We start from the raw sequence: 15,896 nt of genomic DNA on the forward strand, positions 1-15,896 counted from the left end.
CATTGACTAGAGTGTTCATTAGAAGTGAATTCATGATAGGGATAAGCAACATTTATTATGATACTACACGAATTGTAATCAAAGTCGAGCTCATTTAGTACTCGTGCTTCACATTGAACAAGTTTACCAAAAGTAACAAATGCATTATGAGAACAAATAATATTTGATATGACATCAGGATTTGGTTCTTTTGAAGTATTTTCTGCAAATTTATAAAAGAATGTCATTGGAGAGTAATGGCTCATCAGAAAATCAGCATCTGTCAAAACTGCATCAGGTCCTCGATCATGATTTGATTCATTCAACATATTTCCCTCACATTTGTAAGATATTCCATCAGAAATATGTGGATCGTCAAGACAAATCATATCTGGTACAATAAAATTAGAAATCCGATAATAAGGTGATTGACTAGAGGCTTTTGTCTCACAACGATTCTGAGTTTTATTCAACTCTGGACTGATATATGACTCGAAGTCATGGATAAAGATAAGTGATCATTGCAAGCAATCAACTTTAAAGGGTCAAAATTACAAAGTTTAGCATTGCTTGCAGAGAAGTAAACAATAGTCTTCTCATTACATTATCGAAATTTATCAAAGGGACTAATTGCTTTAAATAGTATTACAAACTGACTGAATATGTCTAATTTCTCTACATGTTAAGCATTCGGAATTACGAGATAAGCATGAATTAAATGGGTGAAACGTGCCGCAGGGCAAACATTGACCAAACTTGTGCTCATCTACGTGATCTACTTCGTAACTTCTCAATGAATTACCTGAACAACCTTGTTTACGCATTCGATTAGGACGACATAGTAATGTGCTGGAATTTTTAATGTCCTGACAAATCATTACATGAAATTTATCTCCTCTACCGCATTCTAAAATTGTACACTTTACATGGTCTAGCAGTATTTCCCTGAGAGTTGCATAAGGGAGTGAAATCGGCTTTTCTGGAAATGCTGGAGTTTTTTAATAGGCTGTATGCTTCTTTTCCGGTGAATGTAAGGGAACGAGCCTCAATGTTATCATCCTCAACATCTTCCTTGGGAATTGTTCAGATTTCGAACCTCTCCATATAATCCTCAAAAGCAATTAAATCTGAATGTATGTCCTACCGTTCCATCATAGGCTCCATCGCGATGCCAATGTGATGAACAGGAGTATTTGAATTATCGTTAGAACTAGGAATCCTCGAAATAACACAAAGAATTACTAGATGAGCGCGAAAGAATGTACTGTATTTGGAATCCGAAATCAGAGAGTCATCAAGCACAAAGGAATCATTAGTTTAGACAAATAAGACACGTACCCACTCGTGATCTAATGCAGAGTCTTGACCGATCGCCTTCAGCTAGGTGAGTTCATTAGAACTAATACGGTCAGCATCAAATGTCGAAGACATACGGAGCTATTGATTTTGGGGATTTATTTACCGCTACCAACCATTCTCCCCTCCCCAGTGTGGTGGTGATGCCCCGATGGCGTGACCAATCAGAAGTTTAAACCCAACGAGTTTGTTGGAAAACACTCTCCTGATAGCTCACTATGTTCAGCAGCGTTCGGTCGTTTTTCCTTACTATAAGCGGCCATGTGGTACAATATAGCAGTGAAGAACAAGTACAATGAAATTTTCGATCCATCGCAATCTTCATCGGTTTTCCATCTTTTCCATCTTTTCTGGAGAAGAACAAAAAGCAAATTGCTAGTGCCTGTCGAATTTCACTCGTACGTGCTTAAGGACACAAAACGTGAGAAGGAAGAAAAATAAACTGGCATTCGTACGTATTGATAACACGTGATAGCGTAAAAGACGTTTCTGCGCACTGATATTTTTTGAGAAACAGATACACACGTATAAGAGCACACTGAAAAAACATCTTCGTCCTTGTTTCTGACACAACAATACAAAAAAAAGTTTGTGTCGTGTCCTACGCGCAATAGTAGTTTGAGTGTTCTAAAAACAAAATCCTTCCAGAGTGAGTTGTTTTGGGACAGTTGTCGTGATTGTTGATTATCGGGTTAGGCATCGTAATTGTAAGAGTCGAGTCATTCTGGTGTACATTAAGATAATCAGCATCATTAAGCTACTCTTCTAAGTACACGGCTCTAAGACGGTCAATGCTGACGTTATCGTTAGTTCGGCCTTCATCAACGATATATCATTTATGTTTACGGTAAAGGACTTTGAAGGGTCCTTCGTTTGTAATTTCGAGAGGTAATCTATGTCAGTCTTGACGTACAAAGACACGTTTGCTATATCGTAAGTCAGGTTGAACGAAAACATCAGTCAATTTTGGTCGAGTGGGAGCAGGTTCAACCGAACGCATCGCGTTTGTAAGCCTGCTTGTTTTGGAGTTTAGATCCATGTTCATTGGAGGAGATGAAGGATCCACGAATCCCTCTGGAAGTCGAAGTGTCGTTCCATAAAAGAGTTGAGCTACAGCGTATCCAACGCCAGCCTACATTGCATTGAGAATACCGAGTAACATGGATGGAGGAGCGTCAGTCCACTGTGACACTTTTGCCGTTTAGAGTGAAGCTTTCAATTGCCAGTGAAATCGTTCTACCAACACATTAGCCTGTGGATGGTAGGCAGTCGTTCAGAATCGTGGGATTCTCAGGAGTGTGGCAATATGACGAAAAATCCTGCATTCGAACTGACGCACACTGTCTGTAGTGATGGTTGAAGGGCAGTTGAAGTTTGATACCCACCGTTCGATGAAGGCGCGAGCCACTGTTTCAGCAGTTATGTCGTTGATGAGTAATGCCTCTGGCCATCGAGCGAAACGGTCTACACAAGCTAAGATATAGGGGAATCCATTTGAATCTGGTAAAGGTCTTACCAAATCCAGATGAACATGGTCGAAACGAGCGTCGGGAGTTTTGAAAGAGTTCGACAGACACTTGTTGTGTCTCGTCACCTCGTCATAGTCAATCGAGCCCTCTCACCACTCAGACACAGATCCTAAAGAACAAATAGTTAACCAATTCCGAGACGCAAAGTTTAGGCCTTGGAGTTTGTTTTTATTCTCTCCTGACTCAGGTCGGTTGCTTTGACCTAGTGGATTTAAGCCGCCTATTTCGTTTGTGGTCATGACCATGGTAAAATCAGCCGTAAGGAAGGGAAGGAAAAGATTGGCTCACCAAGAGGACCCAAAAATCAAGGATGGAGTTGTTAAACTTAGAGGTTTGTTGCCTTCAAAGTCTCAATGTTTTCAGAGAAGCTGACAAGCAGACAAAAACAAAGGCTTAAGAAGCGTTTCCTGAAATCTGATGAACCTGTTGAAAATAGAGTGTCTCGAAAGGTATTTTTGTTGATGTCCTTCTTCCCATTAGGTTTTCGAGCCGTCTGACAGCCTGCTTGAAAATGACGGTGACGAACTTATGGTTGATGATTTTGGACGTCTATCAGATTTAGAAGATGAAGACATTAAGACAAATACGGATCCTGTAGAACCTGTAGATGAAAATGAAGATATGATAACCAACCTCGCTTCCGAAGATGTGGTTGAAAAGTCTGTCATGGATTCCAGTACATTGAACCAACGCATTCGGAACTGGCTCTATATCCTATCCGATTTCAAAAACAGAGCACCTGCAGACCTCAATAGGAGTTTGTGTGTTCGAACTCTGATAAGCGACTTATGTTCTCGTTATTCGTACAATCAGTTTCTTATGGTGAAACTTCTTGACTTGTTTCCGAAAGAGGTAATAAATATTGGAACTCAAATTCAGTCGCAGATCGTTGAGGTTTTGGAAGCTAATGAAGTCGACAGACCAGTGACCATACGCACAAATACCTTAAAAACCCGTCGGAGGGAATTGGCTCAAGCAAGTCCTCTTTGTTCATATAATTGGATAGGCTTTAATAAATCGTGGTGTGAACCTTGATCCTTTGGAACCGTGGAGCAAAGTTGGACTTGTTGTTTATTCATCACAAGTACCATTAGGCGCAACACCAGAGTATCTTGCCGGTCATTATATACTTCAGGGAGCTAGTTCTATGCTTCCTGTGATGGCCTTGTCTCCTCAGTTAGGCGAGCGTATCCTGGATTTGTGTGCTGCGCCGGGTGGGAAAACAACTTACATTGGCAAGTTTGGAATTTTAGTTGGTGTACTCATGAATCAAAATGTTAGGATTAGTGGTGTATCTTCAGTACTATTACTTCCTCATCTCCTAAGTTTTTATTAGTTTGTATTACTTGAGATGGTTACCTGAAGCTATTACAGGGAATCGGTGTTTGCTGTTTTGGGTATGTTCAATTCTCGAGATAGCATTACATCACGCAAGTTTCGGAAAGTATTACATGTATTTTCTGGGCTTCTACCTTTCAAATTTTGAACCCTGTGGTACTAAGGCTAGTCTCGTCACACGCGAGTGATACTTCCCACATACTAGTGATTCTACAAAACTTACTTATTAAATAAATAAATAATCAATCAATTTGTCATTTATAATGAAAAGGGCCTGTTGATTTTCTATTAACTAACTACTCCTTTGTAAATGGAGACTGTTTGATCTCAAATTCAGTTAAAATACATTCTTTCGTGCTTATCTAGTACTTTTTCACTAAATTGCTTTATTTTTGGGATACCTTAAAAACCCGTCGGAGGGAATTGGCTCAAGCAAGTCCTCTTTGTTCATATAATTGGATAGGCTTTAATAAATCGTGGTGTGAACCTTGATCCTTTGGAACCGTGGAGCAAAGTTGGACTTGTTGTTTATTCATCACAAGTACCATTAGGCGCAACACCAGAGTATCTTGCCGGTCATTATATACTTCAGGGAGCTAGTTCTATGCTTCCTGTGATGGCCTTGTCTCCTCAGTTAGGCGAGCGTATCCTGGATTTGTGTGCTGCGCCGGGTGGGAAAACAACTTACATTGGCAAGTTTGGAATTTTAGTTGGTGTACTCATGAATCAAAATGTTAGGATTAGTGGTGTATCTTCAGTACTATTACTTCCTCATCTCCTAAGTTTTTATTAGTTTGTATTACTTGAGATGGTTACCTGAAGCTATTACAGGGAATCGGTGTTTGCTGTTTTGGGTATGTTCAATTCTCGAGATAGCATTACATCACGCAAGTTTCGGAAAGTATTACATGTATTTTCCGGGCTTCTACCTTTCAAATTTTGAACCCTGTGGTACTAAGGCTAGTCTCGTCACACGCGAGTGATACTTCCCACATACTAGTGATTCTACAAAACTTACTTATTAATACCTGTAAGATAGGTACGGATCTTTACTCTTATCCATATCAACTTCAACCTCGCCAGGCGGAGTGAGATCTTAGTTACGGAGAGGCATGATTTTTTAATTTTCCTCCTATAAACTGAAGGGAGTGACAATTTAACTAATAATAGGAGTAATCAAGGGGTAACACTCAAAGTAATCTCCCTTACTACTGACAGAATTAAAGTAACCGTTGAGCCTTGAAAGATTGAACCGAAGATGCCATCTCTATAGCTTCGGGTAGTGAGTTCCGCAGCTTACTGATTAGGACGGCAGAAGAATGTACACAAGTTTAATATGAAGCATCTTTAGGGTAGTTTGTCGGAAAACAGTTAATTGCTTGTATCTTAACTGAAGAAAATGTAGTTTTTGGTCACTAAACGTTTTTGTACATACTCTTTCCCATTACTCAGAAGCGAAAGCAACGATTTGAGCAAAAGATTATTAGTTTGTCATTCTTATAAGCTATTCACAATCCTCAGTACTTTAACGTCAAAGTAATGAGACTTAGCATACTTGTAAAAATTGGTTTCGTTGCCCACCATTGTTGATGATCATTGCATAGACATTTTGTCAACCTGTATTAAAGATCTCACTCACTCTAAGCTTGTGCAAGCGCACAGTTCAGCAAATTAACTTGTGCTCCATTTAAAAACACCACGGGTTTTATGCTACAGCTTCAAACACAAGCTTCTAAAGTAGTGAAATAAGACTATTTAACAAACTGAAGTTTATTATTTTGATAATTAACTATGAATAATAACGAAAACTTATTGGCAAAAGGTTTTTCCACGTTGTATTGCCTAAATTGTAATAATTGTTATAATTATTATCTAGGAGTCTATTTTCTGTGCTATGTTATGACTTTGTTGTAATTAGTCTACTTTTTTGTGTACAGCACAGCTCATGAAAAATACCGGGACCATTTTTGCAAATGAAATAAACCCCAGTAGAGCCAAAGCGCTGCTTGGAAATTGCCATCGTATGGGTGTAACAAATACTGTCATCTGTACAGAAAATGGGCGAAAATTTCCAAAAATAATGTCGAACTTCGACCGAGTCCTCGTAGATGCACCGTGTTCTGGAACTGGTATCATCGCCAAAGATCCTTCTGTGAAAACCACCAAGAATAATGACGAGATTCAGAAGTGTGTAGAGTTGCAGAAAAGGTTACTTGTAGCTGCTATTGATTCCTGCAAAGTAGGAGGTTACGTGGTGTATTCCACATGCTCCATATTGGTGAGTAACCTGTGACTACTAGTAAGAACATTTTCTGACGAGTTTTTGTAGAGAGTAGACCAAATCTTTTATCGTTCAATAATATGGACATATGGGAGAGAAACGTAATGACTAATGCTGTAGTTCGTCACACAAAACGCGAGTCAGAAAACAAAAAGTTGGAGTAGCAAGTCGCTTTTTAGAGTTTTTTAAACTCCACTACTCTGTGCACAATTTCTGTTTGTTGAGTCCGTAAATTGATGCATTGGTAACCAAACGAAACAAATTTCATTAGCTGGTGTTTAATAAATAAGTAAGTCTAGTAAACAAACACGGTAGGCAAAGCCTCATTTCTGAAGCCTGCTTCACTCCCGTGCTTACCAGGCTGATAATCACAAGATTATTTACTTTTTTTACTAGAACAAGTATCCTATTCAACCGAGTCTTCATTTCCTTTATCAAAGGCTAATTGGGAAAGAACGGCTGATCAAGATAATTCCAAACGTCAAATTAGAGTGTTGAAGTTTGGGGTTGTTGATAATGTTTTTGAAATACAAGTAGACCAACTCATAGGTCCTTTTCGGAGTAAAAAGAAGGGTTAAATAAAATATATAGTAAAGGTGATCTATTGGGAAAATGTGTAGAGGAAGCAAGTAGAACTTTTATTAGTTGGTGATTATGACAGCCCTGTTTACTTCATATTTGTGTTGAAAATGTGCAACTCGATTCAAACTACCAACTTCTTGTTACGTAACAACGATTGGTATTACTTAACCCCACATAGTTATTCGAGGGTAAAGTGAACTAGTGCATTCAGTCTCAAAAGTATGTATAATTTACGTCACACTCGATGTTTTTACCGCTTTCAAATGTGAGTCATACTCAGAGCACAAACGCGCGACAGCGTGAGTTATCGCGCTAAAAAATGGATAAGAAAACCCGTCAAGATATGAAAATAACTTTTTGCATAATTTGGTTTGAAAGCAGACAAACAATACTTATGATTAAAGATGGATGCACCGAGCCATGTCACCAAATTACTGTTTGCACTGACCTTAATTAGGCACTTTTTACATATCAACACGGCCTTATTCAACAGTTAGTGATATCATGATTTGACAACTCCTAGAAAACGTTGTGCTTCGCCGATGTTTGCCAGGCATGAATAACGCATGTCCTAGTCACTCCAGTCAGAGACTTAGTTTCGTATAGTACTTATTCATAAGGTCATCTAGTAAGTCACACTGTTCGACAACAACTTTTACGTAGACTTTCGAAGTACGAGATATTTTCGTACGTGAACGTCATGTTTATATATAATTATGTTCCATGTTTTACATTGAAAGTATTGACATTACTGCGCATATTATCTTTTTGTTTCTGTCTAACAAGGTAGAAGAAAATGAGAACGTTGTAAACTTTGCGTTAAGACGAAGAAAAGTACGTTTAGAGGAGACGAAACTGTTTGGGGAAAAGGGTTTCACTGCGTAGGTGAGTGTTCACTAAAGTATAATTATCTCCACAGATTCAAAGGCTATCAGTTCCACCCACATATGACGCGCGTTCGACGTTTTTACCCGCACAAGCACAATGTCGACGGATTTTTCGTGGCAAAAATGAAGAAAATGGCAGCGACGGTTACAAGGAAGAAGGAAGTTCCTTGAAACTGGAAATATGTAGATAAAGCACCTGGAGTACCAAGTCTTTGCTTTTGTTTGTGAATAATAAATTTAACCTAAGTTTAGTCCTTACTTCTTCGGAACTCAGTGCATGACGGACTTCGGGTGTTTTATTTATAAGGTGCGCAAAATTCTGATCGTAACAATATAAATTTAGGATACTTAACGATGCCGAAAACGCAGATAACTAGCCTTCTGTACCCAGTTTGATAATGGGTCATGCCTAGCTACTCAATCCCCTGTCTTCAGTTAACATACTAACAACCTGCGAAAATCCCTCGTCGTTTGCACTTCCTTCTAAAGGTCATCTGTCCAACTTATCATTCTATACAGTGTCTCACAGTAAATGATCTATCACACACTACATAACGCTTACATATCAGATGCCTAAGTAACACGGATTTTTTAATTTCTATGCTGGATATAGTCATGTGTAGATGGACACATGTTCTTAGTAATTGCTGAGGTTTGTCTAAGTTGTGTAACTGGAGGCGAAACAGTCAAAGCCTAAGGAGTCGTTCACAAATACAGTATACAAGCTCGTCACACTTTCGATATTCTTAAGTGGAAAATGTATTGGAAGAAAGCCAAGTAAAAAACCAGAGATTGTTAGCAAAATAAAGACATTGATGAGCAATAGTCAGAGTTGAATTTAATTACAGTCGAGGTTGTGTACGTTATATTTCCGGGATATAAATTAGTTAAAATTTATTTGGTCAAATGTAGTTACGATTGACTGCGCTTACGAAAGTCTTCGAAAAAAGCTTTTACTTCTGATTCTGTTACAATCTGAAAGACAAAAATCGGATATGAGTTAGAAACACTAAAAATAGAATGGTTATTTCATAGTAGAAAATACAACAAGCTGCTCGCCTACATCTATGTCGACCAGTTTCCATTTAACGCATAAAATAAATATTGGGTTTGAAAACCCCTAACCACAAAACTTGTTTCGTAAGGATAGCAAACGTTTTGAGAAACTTACTGGACTTTATACAACGGAGTCTCCACATGAGCTACGCTATCCATCAGCTCATGGTTCAATACGTCACAAATAACTAAGAACATAAAGGCTAGCATAGACCTCTTCACAATTTACACAACTTGCTGTATGAAAGAACTAAATAGGTAAGTTATCTACTTACGTGGTTTTTGTCTCTCTTCTTTGTGAGAAATTCCTCCAGAGCTTCTTTTAGTCGTACAAACCCTACATTAAAAGTAAACTTCATTAGTAGTTTTGGAAAATATGCAAATGACAATCAGTGTACTCAAATGCAGAGCTTGTTAGGTCTGTTTAAGTGGGTTCGATACCATTTATCGCTTAAGATACAATTATCAGATTGTTGACCCCATTTAATCTTGGTTTTCTGGGTATGGATATCTACATAACAAAGCAGATATCTCTTAATTGGCTCATAGAGACCTATTTTCAGACAGATGGTTATCTTTACTTAGAATGTTATAATGTACTAACAGTATCTAAAGGTGTTATTATCTTCTTATGCTTTATTAGTAGTTTACTATTTATTTTCGAGTAATAGTCTAGTGCTGCCATCCGAATTCCTGCCATATAAACTAAGACACGAAGTAATGGATTGTTTTTTATTCAAACTTTTATACTGTATACACTGAACATCCGCAAACTTATGATAACAAAGTTGATGTAATGGAATAATCCAACCATTTATACCTAAACGAAATAACTCGTATGAAAATAGACTTTGAATTAAGTGATATACGTCTAATACGAAAATCACAGGATATTTTTACAGGTCTTTTCTTAATAAATACTATTATAACATCTTAAAACATCTTTCTGATCAACCAGTATTATAACGAACCTGCCATAAGATATTTCCATGTACAATGAAGACCATGTAAGTCACTGTGACGAACTCATCCTAACTCCAACTGCTTGATTCTAGCGTAAATCTTGTTTCTCGTGATAAAGCTCGTTGTTGTTTTCGTTTAAAGACATACGCATCAAAACACACGAAAACGTGGCAAAAACATGTTGAGGCACAGGAACCAGAAAACATCATAGATGTCTCTCGAATTTCTAGTATTCAGATGTTGTGATCATAAATTGTGCAATCAAGCAAACAGGAAATATTTTTTATTTGAGAGCTTATAAACTCTCCTCTATGCTTGATCTTGCTTCTTATATGTTCAACGTATGTGAGGGTTGGGGTTACTGGTTCTGGTTAAACAATTGACTGACATTATGATGGTAAGCGTGAAATAACCTGTATTGAACGTGACAATTATTTACGAGAAATATGTGCAAAAAAATCAGTGTATCTATATAAGGTGTTATTATTTTTAATAATAATTTCAAAATTAAATATAAAGGATAAGTCACCGTTCTGACAGTTACCTGTTGCAAAATTTACTGCTACAGGGTGTGGCAACTCTGCAAGAGCCTCATTTAGTGTGCGTTTCTCTTCTTCGTTGATCGATTTAGTCCTTTGTTTTCCCAGCTGCATGTAATGGGATACTGAGTCTTCAGGATCCAATAGAAATTCTACTTTAAGGTGCTTGTACATTTTCTAACCCAAAAAATTGTAAAATTAAGTGCTTGGTAATTAAAGCATGTCAACGTAAAAATCTTGACTTCACTGAATCTAGAAAAGCAACAGAGTATAACAACCTACACACACGTTGCTGACAAGTTTATTCAGCTTGGGCTTTAGAAAACAACGACATGCATAATATAATTTGTCCTATTAAGTTTCCCACCAATTCGTTCTGCTCGACTTCAAAGTAATTGTCTTTGGACATTACATAAATTAAACTTGTGTCCAATTATAACCAATGGAATTTGTTGACCATATAGTGGCCGCCCATCATTTTGAGAACGCATTAATACAGAAACTTATTACAACAAAGATGCGAATAATCCGTTTCTTGATTTTGATGGTGCATTTAGAAGTGATAAAAATAAGCAAGTATATAATATGAACATCACTATTGATGAGACACTGGGACATATATACGACACTTTTTCATGATTTTACGTAAACCATAGTTGCTAGAATGAACTTCGTGCGTATTTTTCCGAGGAAAATGCGTCGACATGTGTATTATAATCGTGAAAAACTTCGTAGAGCAGAGTAAAACCATGGTGAACAATTTACTTCCATTTTAAAAATCCATGGAAAGGCTTTGAATTTACTATAATCCTTTACATTTGCTACCGAGAATTTGACGATAGCTTTCAAGAATGTGTTATGGTGTAGACCTATGATCTGGAAAGTTCAGAGATGTTAATTACATTGTTCATTTTATAATTGGAAATGCTGTGGAAGCTTACTTATTTAACTGCCCCTCAGCCCTATATTTGGTTTTAACGGCATCGCTCAAATTCACAGTACACCTAAAACCTGAATTTGCCCCCAAATGCCCTGGTACGGCCAAGAGTGGTGAGAGTCAGCTCTCCCTCTCGAAATGTCCTCACATGACCACTGCATACAATCACTGACACGGAAGTCCTACTCATTGCCTTCACGTGGACAGAGTTGTTTACGGAATTGGGAGGTCAGTCAGTCAGTTACAACGTAGAACTTCGTACGTACGTACATCAGTTCGAGTTGCCATACCACATTAGCACAGAGATCCAGTTGTCGATTCAAATCCCATAGTGGTAGAAGTAGTAGGAGTATAATCAGAAATCCAAAAGATTAGGGTTTGAAGAAATTATTGAAGGAGTATAGTACAGTGAAATAAATTTGGAAAGAGGAAAAGATAAAGACATGAGGAATTCAGAAGATTAGAATTTGGTAGAACACAAAGAGTGGATGCACCTTCGCCATTGCAAACGATTTTGAGCCATGTCATTCAAGGTCTCTAACCATCGGTTGCTGTCATCACGCGAATCCCAACCAGGTAGTCTACACCTACCAACATGGCCCAGTCCACTTGTCAGTGACTTCATTGATTTGTGCCACGTTTTGGTCTGGCCACCTCTAGCTTTCTTCCAACCTACTCCTACACCATGAAACATTGCACGGAATTGGGAGGACGAAAAGAGAATGTTTGGCTATTTAACCGGACCCGTGGACACAGAGAGTCCACCTGGGGGAGTTAGAAAACCCTAATTCCAAACCAATGGTGCACATGAGCTCCAGTATCCTAAAGGAACAAATGACGTAATAACCAATAGTTGGGCACCAGCTACCATGATACTGCATCTCATTACGATGCTCCACCGCCTTGTGGATTAGACCCTTAGGTCAATGACTCCGGGTGTGGCCCCCAAGAAAATTACCTGCTTCAGTCTGGGCACCCGGGCAATATCATAGCCTCCACACAATTAAATGAAATGATAATTCTTTGTGTAGTGCATATAAGTCCGGTGCCCCCTTGTACCAATGTTCATGTGGTTAAATAAATAAACAAATGAACTTTATAAAAGCGAATATCTGAGGACCGTCGGAAAGTGAATCGTAACCTTCATAAAACTTAGCACAAATGTACATCATGAGTTGCGAGATTTTGTGTGAGCAAAACCAGGAAATTACAACAATGAGTAATAGTTGAGCAAGGGACACTAGGACTGTTGTAGTTCCTTTAACTTGCCGCTTTATCACTCAACCTCATGGCAAAATGTAGCTAGCCATACGCAACATGATCCAGTCATCTCATTTGATGAATTGTTTTTTGATGGGCTTTCATAGAAGAACGAAAATATTTATCTTTACATTGTCTATATTCTTACATGTTTTTCTTTTACGAAACTTGTGTGAGACATGAGTTTATATCCATTTCTTTGAAAATGCATATGGCTTTCCAAGAAAATTTAAACAGACTTGTACTTTCGGTCCAGACCAGTCAGTGAGCATATCTTAACAAGTAAATAAACTTTGGACTTCGAATCAATTGAGACACTCAAAATACTTGCAGTGTAAAGTTTTTAATCAATAGGACTCGAAGAAAATTCGAATTTTACTGCACTACGTGTGTTAGTAATGAGGTCCGAAAAAATGACAGCCTCAAGGACTGGATGGACACCATTGGTGTTACGAGATACAGTTAACTTTATTCGTAAATATGATGTTCACTAGTCATTAAAAATTGATAAAAGCGATGTAAAGAGTTCAAACAATTTTTTGGTGATTCAGAGAATGGCGATAAGTCCTGTGGAAATTGTTTACCATACATTACCAAATAGTTGGAAAATGCGATAAACTCGAAATCAAGGAAGAACTGTCCATAAGTCTGCACTAAATTGTTGCCTGCATGCCATTTTCCAGTTTCCCGTAGGAAACCAATTAACCGGCTAAAGATTCATCACAGCACCACACTCAGAATGGCCCCTTATATTTTGCTAACATACTAGCAATACAAGAATAGCATGATCGAGAAACTAATTTCTCTAACCGGAACTATTCTCAAATACAGAATACATGGAGTCCAGCGTACTCTATAAATAACGAGCGGATGCGCTAGACAGTAATTACGCCCATTACTTGACATTGGGCATAAAAACATTGGTGAATACGTTACAATCATACCAACAAAGTCACATTATATATAATCACTCATCATTCACCACCTGTCAAAAACTCGTTAATACTGAGGACATACTATTGTACAGATCACGTCACCAACACTGAACATTTTCAAGTTTTTAGACGCATTCTTGATAATGAACATTGGTGTACGCATACTAATTACCGAAACTCTTTAAGGCAACTTACCTTACAGTCTTCGCATCGACAGAGGAAGTTTCTCCAATCAGAGATCCAAAACACTGATGGTACTAAATTAGGATCAAGGTTGTCCAAGCTATCAAGGGACGAACAGCGGAACTCAGGTGCGTGTTTTTTCATCTTACTAGCCCATGGGGACAAACGACAATCAGAATAGTCTTCCGGATGTGTCGTAGCTTCATTTCCAGTTTTCCTCAACTTTTTAGAATCCGGAGTATATATAACCTCAGCCAAGCTGTTATTCTTTGTACAAGTAGCTGAATAACAAGATTGCCGAAACGTCTCCTCAGTGTCATATGCATGCATAAATAGAAACGCGTACTTTTTAATGCACATAAAACAGGTCATTTCGTTATAATCCTCGGGTGGCTGAAATCCTTTATCCATGTTGAGATGCTAAGATAATTTACGGAGTCAAAATCAGGTTACCTCCAAATGAAACCAGTTTTCACATATGCCACATTGAATCATCTCTTCAACACCCTAGTGAAGGAAATAATAAGATACAAAAAACTACGTCATAGTCGGGGTCTGGATACGGACGTTGGCACGTGCAGTATTGGTTAGAAAAATTGTCATTGTACTGGTTTAAATCATTTTCATCGTCCTTCTCCTTTGAATTTTAGTAATAAATTTATATTACCTCCCACAATAGGCAATTACAAACACCAGCAAATTTTGAGTTGCCACAGTCACATCTGAAATAGCGTTTGGTGTACAATTCAACTATGTCATGGTCAGAATGACACACAATTGCACAAGGAAAGCAAATTGCAGCTTTTATTTGGTCAATGTTGAGGCATGTATGACAAGTGTAAAGCGCCTGTCGTTTTACATATCCCTATATACCGTACGGTATATTCATTACGTAATGAATGAGTTGTTTGTTACCCTTGTAAATGTACAGGTAGATCTATCATCGATCCCACCCATGGTAATCCAGTCCTCCTCATCAATTTCCTGTAGTACATTCTCAATCTTCACCACTGTATCTTCTTCCTCACTATCACTAGGCATGTTCACCGAGATAAGCAAAATCATATCATAGTTTCCGCTACAAAGATTCAGTCACCTTGATTATTTATATATTTCACCAAAACTAAACAAGATCTTGTTACAAATAAATGTCTGCATCTTTTATGTCTTAATTATGATATGTGAAGGTGTTTTTTCCTAACTTGTCAAAGTATGCTACTGCGTCATTTGAAAAAACGTAGTGAGTTTAATAAACTCAGTCAGTCTTCAGTAATAAGGATAGCAGGTTGGTGTTAATCCTGACAGTTTCTCTTCTTTTAAGATTCAGCTTCTCTTTGAAAATTTTCACTGATGGGGCTGGTACCACTTGTTCGGATAAAGAGTTCCAGTCATTGACCACTCGATGAGAAAAACGGGATCCCATTTTAAGTTCATTAGATCGCGGTTTGTGAACCTTCTTGGTATGACCTCGGAGATTATCAGTGCTGGAGGGAGCAAAAGGATAGGACATATTAACACCCAATTCTTAATTAAAGAAACGAAATCCAATATAAGGTCACCACGCGTCCTACGATATGACAAGGGGAAAAGGTTTAGGCGTTATAAGCGCTCATTGTAAGGGAATTTAGAAAGATTCCTCTCTCATTTTATTCCCACATGCCGGACACCCTCAAGTGAGTTAGTATCCTTAATCAGACATGGGCTAGTTGCTTGGACACAGTACTTCAAGCATAGTCCTACATAGGTGGGATATAAAATTCGAAACATCTCCTCGTCAAAGCATTTGAATGGTCGGCGAAGTAATCGTAACGCACGATAACCTTTCGCAGCAGCTGCGTTGCAATGAGTAGTTGTTTCTAAGTCATGACTTATTAATATTCCTAAGTCGTTATGTTCCTGAAGACGTGGAAGAGATGTACCATCAATAGTATAATGATCACTGTAACTGTGTCCGACCTGTGTGAACACACTCTAGAATTAACTTCCAAGCCCCAACTACGATCCCATCTAACTAATTCGTCAAAGTCAGCTTGGAGATGAAAATGGTCAGCCTCACTTCTTATTGTTCTCC

General features: G+C 38.1%; 2 protein-coding genes across 4 annotated transcripts; one reads left to right on the top strand and one right to left on the bottom strand.

Annotated features, from left to right (window-relative positions):
• Nucleotides 1-3,107: 3,107 nt before the first annotated feature.
• Nucleotides 3,108-8,202, top strand: Smp_005080.1 (putative nucleolar protein nol1/nop2; the record flags this gene model as incomplete). Of its 3 annotated transcripts, XM_018794097.1 has the most annotated exons (8): nucleotides 3,108-3,195; nucleotides 3,228-3,313; nucleotides 3,345-3,716; nucleotides 3,750-3,839; nucleotides 3,871-4,099; nucleotides 6,140-6,480; nucleotides 7,852-7,946; nucleotides 7,985-8,123. In XM_018794097.1, 8 exons carry the CDS (start codon nucleotides 3,108-3,110, stop codon nucleotides 8,121-8,123), a joined length of 1,440 nt encoding a protein of 479 aa, XP_018648544.1. The 3 variants fall into 3 exon arrangements, with proteins under 3 accessions (XP_018648544.1, XP_018648545.1, XP_018648543.1); XM_018794096.1 differs by having other exon boundaries at nucleotides 3,345-3,839; nucleotides 7,985-8,202; XM_018794099.1 differs by lacking the exon at nucleotides 7,985-8,123 and having other exon boundaries at nucleotides 7,852-7,950.
• A 570-nt stretch (nucleotides 8,203-8,772) lies between these two features.
• On the bottom strand, nucleotides 8,773-14,928 carry Smp_124840 (hypothetical protein). Its single transcript, XM_018794100.1, has 8 exons — nucleotides 14,741-14,928; nucleotides 14,493-14,690; nucleotides 14,367-14,462; nucleotides 14,279-14,332; nucleotides 13,838-14,245; nucleotides 10,516-10,687; nucleotides 9,284-9,345; nucleotides 8,773-8,927 (listed from the first exon to the last, which is right to left on the bottom strand). Exons 1-8 carry the CDS (start codon nucleotides 14,864-14,866, stop codon nucleotides 8,865-8,867), a joined length of 1,179 nt encoding a protein of 392 aa, XP_018648546.1. The 5' UTR covers nucleotides 14,867-14,928; the 3' UTR covers nucleotides 8,773-8,864.
• Between the last annotated feature and the right edge of the window lie 968 nt (nucleotides 14,929-15,896).

Source organism: Schistosoma mansoni, chromosome 1 (assembly GCF_000237925.1).
Source record: "Schistosoma mansoni strain Puerto Rico chromosome 1, complete genome".
In the NCBI taxonomy this organism is placed as follows: Eukaryota; Metazoa; Platyhelminthes; class Trematoda; order Strigeidida; family Schistosomatidae; genus Schistosoma; species Schistosoma mansoni.